General features: G+C 47.6%; 1 protein-coding gene across 7 annotated transcripts in view; it reads left to right on the top strand.

The window, feature by feature from the left end:
• Positions 1 to 444: 444 nt before the first annotated feature.
• Positions 445 to 9,932, top strand: part of Runx1t1 (RUNX1 partner transcriptional co-repressor 1) — a 159,427-nt gene continuing 149,939 nt past the window's right edge. For 2 of the 7 annotated variants that reach the window (XM_050166426.1, XM_050166435.1), the window contains exon 1: positions 445 to 611. In XM_050166426.1, the coding sequence (XP_050022383.1) occupies positions 584 to 611 (28 nt within the window). In that variant the 5' untranslated portion in view covers positions 445 to 583. Of the gene's footprint in view, positions 612 to 8,111; positions 8,282 to 8,467; positions 8,554 to 9,932 lie in introns of those variants that run through there. The other 5 variants (XM_050166417.1, XM_050166408.1, XM_050166398.1 and 2 more) reach the window with 5 other exon arrangements.

Raw genomic sequence — 9,932 nt, 5'->3', positions numbered from 1 at the left:
CCCCGGGTGCGGGTGCGGGTGCGCGCCGCAGCCGGCCTGGTGCGGGCGCTGTGGGCGCTGTGGGCGCTGTGGGCGCTGTGCGCTGCGCGCGGCGCTCCTGCTCCCCGGCGGACGCCCGGACGCCCTGCAGATAAATGCAGTCGCCTTCCTCGAGAGCGAGCGAGGGCGGGCGAAGCGGACGCAGACGCCGCCTGTGACAGCGGCAATCCCCTGCGCCCCACATCACATTTGTCTGCCACAGCAGCAACAACAGAGGAGCGAGCGAGCGAGCGAGCAGGAGAGCGGAGGGAGGGAGGGAGCGAGGCGGGAGGAGGGTAGCTGAGCTCGGCGCGCGCCGGGCTCCGCGTCGCAGGCTGCGTCTGGCTGGCGTCCGCCACCCCGGGCTCGTCGCCCCGCTGCTCGCTGTGCGCCGCGGCCGCGGGTGCTCGGCAAAGAGCAGGCGGCCTCCGGGGGAGCGCGCGTGGGCGAGTGGCCGCGGACACTCTGGCCTCGCGAGGGGAGCCACGCCGCGCCCTGGTCCTCTGGCCCCGCGGGCCGCCCCCGACCGCTGGAAGTTTTATTTGCAGCTGGGAGCCCGCGGCGGATGGTGGGACTCTCCGGCCCTGTGCAGTGTAAGTGCCTCCGGCGGGCGGGCTGGGTCGGCGGGCGGACAAGCGGGCGAGCGGGTGGCTGGGACCGGCCTCAGGCTGGGACTGTTAATTACCATTGCGGTGACCGTCAGCTTCGTTTGGATTAATTCGACCGAGAAGCTGGCTCTGGGTTGAACTTGACGCTCAACTAGAGTAGGACTGCGTAGCAGGGCAGAGAGGAGCATCGCGGTTTCTGGAGTCTGCGATGACACTGAACTTCGCGGACAAACCAAGACAGAATTTTCCCTCTTTTTATTTCTTTTTCTTTCTGTCTTTTCCCCTAAACATTAGGAATTTTAAACATTCCTGCATTCTCTTTTTATTTTATTTAAATTTTTTTCATGAAAGGAGATTAGAAAGATGAGCATGTCTCCTTCGACTAAACAACTGGACTAGGTGCCCACGGTGTGTTTGGCAGGTGGCTCCACACCCGCACCGTGGGTTTTTAAAACTGGAAACGAAAGGCTGGTTCTCATGCTGGGTACCTTAGTTCTAGGAGCAAGACGAAGAATCCTGACTTGGTACCGGACTGCCACTTGGGTAGGGATCCTCTTAGCTGCATCCCGGCTCTGTGTTCCCTCGCCTGACAACTTTCTCCTTATCCTTGGGTATCCGCGGGTGCTTTGATGGGAAACCCCCGAAAAGGACTCGCAGGCAGCTTCTCGGAGCCAAGCCTCTTGCCAAAGGCAAGTCCTGAGCTTCGCAGCCGGAGACACCTGGGCAGCATCGCCTTTGCGGTATTTCAGTGCACCGCTGGCCCAGTCACCCTGGCCCTCAGGGTGTTTTCTTCGCAGTCCCGACCGGGTTACGCCCGCCTGTTCTGAGCCCAGAGCAGAACGTAGTGCTCCGTAGCTCCCGCCGGGCGGAATCCAGACCCGAGCTTTAGCAGGAGAATTTATTACGTTTTGCAGAAATCCCTCAAGGAAAGTTCATGGGGCTAGTGGATTCCTGGGACCCGCCATTTACCATCAAGGCGAATCTAGAAGGTCCAGGTTGGTTGGCATGTCTACACCCGCTCCCCGGGTGAACCTTAGCCTGCCTGGGGTGATTTAAGGAAATACGGTTAGGTCGGCATAAGACACTTAAGCCCGGCTTTTGAAGCTGTTTTTTCTTTCTTCTTTCTTTGTTTTTTTGCAAGGTCAGTTAAGCTTTGGAAAAGTTTTGAGTTTTTTGATTCCGGGCAGTAGGATGTGAACCAGGACTGTTACTAAAAATAGCCGCATTCCCTCCCCCCTCTTCCCCCTAGGCTGTTAGAGCTCTGAGGATTTGGCCAGAGCCATGGAGCGCTCGGCCTTCCTAGCCCCTTGCAAAGGGGAGAGCAGAAATCGTTTGAATTTGGCTTTCCTTCAGAACTGGGCACCACAAATCCCAGCGTGCCCTAGCGTGACTGGTGCTTCCTGGGAAAATGCACAGACTGAAGGTTGAAAGGAATTATCTAGTATTCTCTGGGAAGAGCCCCAAAGCCAAGGAGCGAAGACCAGGGGAGCTGGAGAGGCCACTCCAGAACAACTTCATGTCCTTAATGTAACTCTGAGCCCTCTTGAATTTTTAACTTCGCTTGCCTTAATTAATCTGCCCAGGGCCTGTATATAAATGGCTGTCCACAGCTGCTGCAAATTGATTTATCTCCCGATAAAGGTCGGGTTGCTGACCAAAGCATTCTTTATACCTTCTGTGAGAACTAAAATGTGTTTTACAGATCCCCCCCCCCCTTCCACATCTGTACCGTTTTTTAGTGCACTCAGTGTCTCTTATTATCATTCCCCTTCTTTCCATAGATCTGGGTCTATGCCCAGGGAGTCCACAGTCCCCAGAATACAAATCGAGCAGCTTCTTTTTGATGAACGGTTTGTTAACGTTAGGGGCCTCCTTTTAGCTTATGGTAGCACTCTGCCTTGACCACGCAAGTGTCCAGCTTCCCTGCTCACTAGTTCCTTAGAAAGGGTCAGCACCCACTATTGTTTCTTAAGCCTCCAGAGCCTCGCTTTTGGTGTTTATGTCAGTTGTTTGGTGTTTATTCCCACTGCTACTTATTTCTCCCATATTAATTCTTAAAGTACCGTCTAGTTTTAGCACTGTGGTGGCTGTCAACGAAGAGAGAGAGAGAGAGATGGGCTACGTGGTTTCATTTTCTTTTTCCTATTTTTTTTAAGAGCTGCAAGAGTCTCATATGCTGTTAACTAGAATCTCAGTTTGATCCACGTTGTTTATGTTTATTTAATTTTCCAGCCAGAATAGGTATTCAGAAAGCCACACTTTTCCCTTGTTATACTGCATTCTGCATGTGATGTTTTATTAATTGATTCTTTAGAAGATAGAATCCCAACAAAATCACCAAGGAATCATTCTGGGTACATGGAAATTGACGGGGTTTTAGCTAAGCCCATGCTTAGAGAAGAACTTCATGAACTTCGTATTAAATACATTTGTTTAACCATTAATTACAAACTGTGTAGATGGCACCCCCTTTATTTGAAAAACTAGGAATTGTGTGGGAGAATTTCAGCCTGCGATTTTGCCGGTGTCTGGTTCTCATCTGGTAAAAGCAGCAGTGAGAGCACCTGGATTTTTTTTTCCCTCCAGTATTTGGACAACTCCAAGCAGACCAGAAGCCTCTGCGATGATATTTTTCTTTGTTGACTAGGTCTGTTTCACCACCAGAACCTGCTAATAAAGACTCGGTTTTTTAAAATGGTCTCTGAAAGGACCTTCCTAATAAGAAGGATTCTGCCTTCAGCACAGTGGAAGCTGCACTATTAAGTGACAAGTTCCTGGAAATAGCAGGGCAGCAACCTCTGAGCTCTGGACTACAGCTTTGTAATACTTACCCAATCCTTCTTAAGCATTGCCCTTGATGTTAGCGTCAGCAATGAGATTTCCCATCGAGGTGTTAGCCTAAATATTTTTGGGTAAACTCTAAAAATTGTAAAGACCTTCACAAATGTCAGGTGCCGTTATAATTTATTGTATTGTAAAATAGAGGCTTATCCCCCACACCCCCTTCTTTTTTTTTTTTTTTTAAACATTGAAAGGGGATCACGAGAAAGCAGTGCTTCCATTAAGAATGCTGGTCAGTGGTTGTCAGTTTAGGACATTCTTCACTGTCAAATCCTGTTTCTCACTTCTTTGATATGAACATCAGCTGACAGGCCCTGAATGCAAAGCCTTCTTCATTGAGGTTTTATGCAGGCAACATAGCCCTCCATAGCAAAGCAGTCTGAAAAATTGGCACCTGCACAATTTGCATGTGAAAAAACCCAAGTCAGTTGCATTTTGCTGGAGTCTATTACTGTAAGTTATGTAAGTGCAAAAGGCTATTTATTTGTTGATGTTTGGCCGTCTAAAGATTCTTTATTATATGGATACCTTATTCATCATATGGTGATCTTTGGTCGTTATTGATAGCAAAAGCAGGACAAACTGAGTTTTTGATTTGTAAAGTTATTTTTTTTTTGAGGTGGGGTCATTTAAGCCATGAGCTTACAAAAGTCATTTAGATTCAGTTAAAATTTTTAAATGTGCTTTGGAAGAAGGCTTTGAGAACAGTCTGCTAAAAGTTGAGTGCATGCATGCAGTTAGGCTAACAGGAGCATTGGTTGACAGCAGTCCAGCATTTTAATAGTTGTGGACTTCAGAGTCAACTCAAAGTCCCCAAGACCATAGACAAACATTTCAAACTTCTAAACTGTGTGTGTGGGGAGGTGCTGTTTCCACTCATTTTGCTTGTTAAATTGTAGTTGTTACCTATATGACCTCTACAGAATTGTATTTGACCCCCTTTGTATAAACCAACCGACACATGTTAAACCAACTACAGAAACCTTTGTGAAGCCGAGACTATTGTCCATCAAAGGGGAGATTTTATCCAGAGTAAGCTACTATTACTACCTACAGAGACACCTTCCGAGTTCACCTTTCTACAGCCATTAATATAAGAGTTCCTAAATAATGTTTAAAGAACAGTGAACATTTTATTAAAGCAAACATTAGTTCAGTTTAATGGAGGTAATTGTAAGCGATAAGACAGAGCGGGTTATCTCTGCGCTGTCTAAACAGAAGGAAGCACCCTGCACCATTCCCAGTAGCCATCTGTAGAAGAGAAGGGTTTGCACCTGTCTGTCCCCACTAATTATACATTAAGGCCAAAAAGAAATGAAATTCAAGGAGGTTTTCAGCTAATGAAATCCATACTGATTTTACTGTAAATGTGTTTTATGTAAAAAGGAGGATGGCTGAGTTATGAGGAAAGAAATCACTCTGTAGCTGCCAGGCACTTGGTTCTGGAGCACAATTCTGCTGCATTAACCCTTGATATTAAAAAAAATAAAGACGGCAACTCAGACATGGGTGGTGGCCTTTGTTTGGCATCCATAGTTACAAGTTAGTGAGCAGCAGTGGGCTCAGCAGCCTGGAAATGTGCAGGAAAGGAGCTTAGACGCCAGCCATGGTTCCATATTCTGAATTGCAGATGAAGGGAGGTCTTGGGTTAACTTATGCATGGAAAGAATTTTTTTTAAAAAAAATTAGAAAGCTTTTTTCCCCCTTTTCTGCATTTTCAGCTTCATATCCATGAGAAATTATAGCGAAATGACTGAGGAATGCATCCTTCAGTGGAAGGTCACACGAATGCCTCCCACATCTGTTTATAGCAATTATGAACATAATTAACATAAGAATTACAAATGAAATAATGACAAGCTGAGCAATGAGATATTATGCCATAATGGTCATATGTTGGAATTCTCACATTATAGCACACTAGACTTCACATACTCAAAGAAAGAAAGAAAATGCTAGATTTTTGTCTGAATTAATGTTTCAAAACTTATCTGCCTGGGGCAGATGGACTCCTTGCTTTTACAAGAAGGTAACCTATTATTAAGAAAAGGACTCATTGAAATTAAAATTTTGATCCAGCTTGGTTGCTAAGTTGTCTGTAATTATAGGTACCACTTTCTGGTGGTTACTCAGCCCACGATAATAATTCTTGATTACTCTATTGCTTTGGTTTTTAATTTTGATTTTCTTGAGACAAGATCTCATTCTGTAGCCCAGGCTGGCCTAGAATTTACTCTAGAGCTCAGGCTGGCCTGGAACTCACAGTGATGCTCCTGCATCAATGTGCTGAATGTTGAGATTACAGGGGAGGGGGGAGGTCACCACATTGAGCTTGTGTGTGTGTGTATGTCTCTCTCTCTCTCTCTCTCTCTCTCTCTCTCTCTCTCTCTCTCTCTCTGTGTGTGTGTGTGTGTGTGTGTGTTTAATTGAAAGCTTTGGAAGCACAGTGGAGCCTGAAGTCAGCACACAGAATAGGTAACACTGTACTTTCACAAAACAAGAACATCAATGCATTAACTACTCTGGTGTTTTCCTTGTGCCTAGTCTCTGGAATACCTTTTAGAGAATCCATGTCTGTTCTGAGGTTAAAGGTTACGGTATCAGAGCTTTTTTCATTTGTATGTATGTATTAATTGCACAGGATAAGGGGTTTCATTATGACATTTCTGTGTGTATGCACCAAGTGCATCTTGGTTCGCACACTCTAACAGAAAATGTAACCGGGGAAATCAGTGAGCATCTGTATGTTGTATCCCCCCCCACCTCCTTCCCTGAGTTGCCTTGGATTTTAAGGTGTTTATACACTGCTTGTGCCCAGACTGATCTAACTACAGGGGCTGCCATTGGCTTCTGGAAATGCAGCTTTCTATCACCGGGAGAGAAGAGGTGAAAGGACACCTTTTACAAGAGCTAAAGGGATATTCTGGAGATCTATTATTCACTCGAAAACATGCAGGGATGACAGATTTCCACCCGTGCAGAGCTCACTGCCAAGTGGTTTACTTCCTGCCCCAGCACCCTTCCCTAACTCCTGAACCTGGTCCCTTTCTGAAGATTTATGGAGAAATAGTACCTGGTTCTTGTGCAGTGATACTGAGAGGCTTTCCGCATTATTGGATTACTGGGGGATTGTAGCAGCACCCCTTTTATCTGGCATTCATTCTATGAAGAGATTTTCACACATCCCCTCCCCCCACTATGCTCAGCTTTCTTTACTTGGTGTTACCTATCGAATTTCCCTTGATTCTTTCCTTGGGCCGGGGGCATGAGCGTGTGTATGTGTGGAGGGCGTCCATTTCACAGAAGACCAGTTTTGTTGTTCTAGGCTAGGTGATCTGCAAGGCACTTGATGAAACAAAGCCCCTGCTAAAGTCTGTCTCTGCCTCTTCTGTCTCAAGCTCTTAGCCGCGTGATGTCGCCTTCTACTGACTCCCCTGGTACTGGCCATTTGATGGCCCCAAGTTGCCCAGCAGTTGTGAAGCAGTGGGGGCCATGCCAGTGTGTGGTTTATTGATCTCACTCTCCATAGTGCAGGAAAGGCTTAACCAAGCTTCAGCGCCTAGAAACACACCACAGCCCAGCACTCCCCCTCCCCCAATGAGAAGACCTCCTTTGCTGTGTTGTCCGCCTTCCATTAAGGACCTGATCAGGCGTTCAGATTGTCTGATGGGTGCATTTAAAAGTGAAAAGGGGCTCCCTAGGGACTACTCAGGTGTATCCCCCTCCTGACCCTGCTGGGGCCGAGGAGGACGAACTCTGGTCAGCTGACAGAGTACCGGGCCCCTGCTTGTTCTGATTGATTCTCAGGCTCTGGGTGGGTAAAGAGCTGTAAGGCAGCTCAAGCCAAGATTGATTGCCTCAATTTCAAATTCCCACCTCCCAGACTCCCAGAGGTACACAGAAGGAAGCTCCTACCCCAACAGGACTTCTGGAGGTGGAGCAGGTGTCTGAGTCACCTGTAGCCACCAATCACAAGTGATCCTCCTTATCACAAGGATGCTGGCTGCCCTGAATCTTCATCCTGGACACATTCAAAGCTTTAAATGGGAGGTGCGTGTGTATGGGGGGGGGGTGGTGGTAGGGAGACTCTTTTTGTATCTCCCTGTATCTCTGTGTGTGGGGGTGAGTGGGGGCTGGGTTTTAGTATCTGAGGGTCAACAGAGGAAGCTGCCACAGGACCTCATCCTGGCAGACTGCAAAACTGTTGTGTGGGCACAGTAGATTTGTTTTGCAAATTAAGTGTCTTTGGACAGAAGTGAGGTGGTGAAGGTGTCCCTGTCAAAACCACCCAGAGAGCTCTTGATCCCGTTGACCTTGACAGACCTCTAATGTTAGTGGAGCCACAGGGCTGGCAAATCCAAATATTTGGGAGGTGGGGCTGATTCGGGGGCGCAGGTTACCCGGCAGCCCTGATTGCCACCACCTCCCAGCCTCTCAGGGTAGCTGTCCTCACGCTCCAACCCCATCCCAGGCCAGTCCCCGCCCCTGAATCCCTTCCCTGTCTCCCCTCTTGCCAGCATCTCTTCCCTCCCTCTCTTCCCTCTCTCTCTCCCACTTTTCCTCCCGCTCCCCTCCGTCTCGCACGCACCCTCTGTTTATTTTCCTGCCTCCATCTGGGCCCTGCTGATATTGTAATCACCCTGATGCACGTTGGCTCCTCTCCTCTCCCTCCCGCGCGCACACACTCACTCACACACAATGTGCCATCCCGACCAGCCCTTTACTTCTGATAAGCTCCGATGTGTGTTTAATGAATACAAAGCGGCGGTGTGGGGGCCGCGCGGCCGGCCGCCTCGCGCGCTCGCCGCCGGAAGGTAATCTCCGCGGCTGGGCTGGGGGCGGCGGGGCGGGGCGCGGCGTGGGGGCGGCCCCCCAACGATCTGGAGCAGATAAGAGCCAGGGAAGTGAAGATGTAACCTGTTATCGGGCTCTCCTCTTAGCTGCCAGAGGGAATTTACATTTAAAGATTACAGAGGGAGAGGGAGAGGATCTGCCTTTTGTTGTGCGGTGGTGAGGAGGAGGCAGCGGCCCTGGCCTCCACGCTATCTCCCATCACCTCAGCTATCAAGACGGGGGACTCACGGAGGTGAGATTACGGAGGGCCTTATCTTTAATTGGGTTTAGTGTTGCCAGCCTGAATAGGTTTAAAGAGCCTCGATAAAGGGGGAACAATAGATTATTTGTTGATCGGACGATGGAGCCCTCAGATGCAGAAGAGAGAGGAAGAACTCTTACCAACTTGATTAGCTCTATTTTATTTTGATTTTGAGGTGACCGGGTCTCTCTTGGTAAAAGGAGGTAGGACTAGGGAACTTAGGTGCGATTTGAACGACTTGCAATGTTTTATTCCCTATATGCTTGCTTTTCCAGACTTCTGCACCTGCCTTATTTTGAAGGTGCCTTCTCACCTTTTCTGCTTAGGGTTGATGTAGTGAGGGAAGGGCAGGGGCTTTGGGGATGGTTTGGTTTCGAGTGGCTTGTTTTGAGCAGGTGATGAATTGATGCTTTGGTCCAGGAAGGGGTGTGAAAAGCCTTTGGAGACCACTTTTAATATGGAAGGAGGAGGACGGTAGATTGTGGTGCAGCTCTGGCTTGAAGGTTGAGCTTCACTCTAGGTGTAACAGAGAGATTATATTTTGTATTTGAACCATGACATCTTTTGCTTGAAATTAGTGGGGGGGGGGGAACAAATTGTCACTTGACTCATGAATTATATTTTTTTTAAAAAAATCATATAAACTTTAGAAGGTTTTTAAAAATGAATAAAAGTAGGCAAAATGATTGCTTTTGCCTCCTATACACAGTTGAGATAGGTGTTTTCATAAGTACCTAGATATGAGCTAGTAACTAAAAGCCTAATTAAAATTTGTTTAAAGCCAGAGTGGCATGTTTCCTTGTTGACAGTGGCAGGTCGATCGGGGAAGACAATAAGTTCCATTATTTTACTTCCATTGACTGAACATATTGACATTTCAGGTTTACTGTTGCCTCAGTGAGCAGGGCAAAACATGGAAATGCACAGACCAACTGGTCAGCGTGGCACACAGATTACTGTAGGTCCTCTCTGCCTTCAGGTTACCTTATCAGCCAGCCAGAAGGGGGAAGACTAACCTGCCCTCCCTCAGAAGGAGCAGAGCATTTTTGGTTAAGGAACTGTCAGATAACATGTCTTGGGAATATCAGTCATTTCCCAAGAATTGAATATGATGTAGAAATGTGTGTTTATTTGAACATCTGGGGAAGCAAGCTAGTCAGCAATCTTGAGTATTTTACAAGAGTCCCATTTACCCTCCCTGGAAATAATTATAGTAGTGGCCGGCTTGTGATTGGGTGATAGCCATTGTGTTCCAGTCCAGGGTTCACAGCTAAGTCTGCATCTTAGAAAAGCACTGTTTACAGTTTCTCCAGACACAGGGCCTGACTCTGACTTCTCCTGCAGTTTCTTTTGGTGGGTGAAACAGGAAA

Source organism: Alexandromys fortis, unplaced genomic scaffold (assembly GCF_014885135.2).
Source record: "Alexandromys fortis isolate MF-2015 unplaced genomic scaffold, M_Fortis_MF-2015_v1.1 scaffold_18, whole genome shotgun sequence".
Classification (NCBI taxonomy): domain Eukaryota; kingdom Metazoa; phylum Chordata; class Mammalia; order Rodentia; family Cricetidae; genus Alexandromys; species Alexandromys fortis.
Note: the sequence above shows the minus strand (reverse complement) of the source record. Positions and strands in the feature narration are given on the sequence as shown.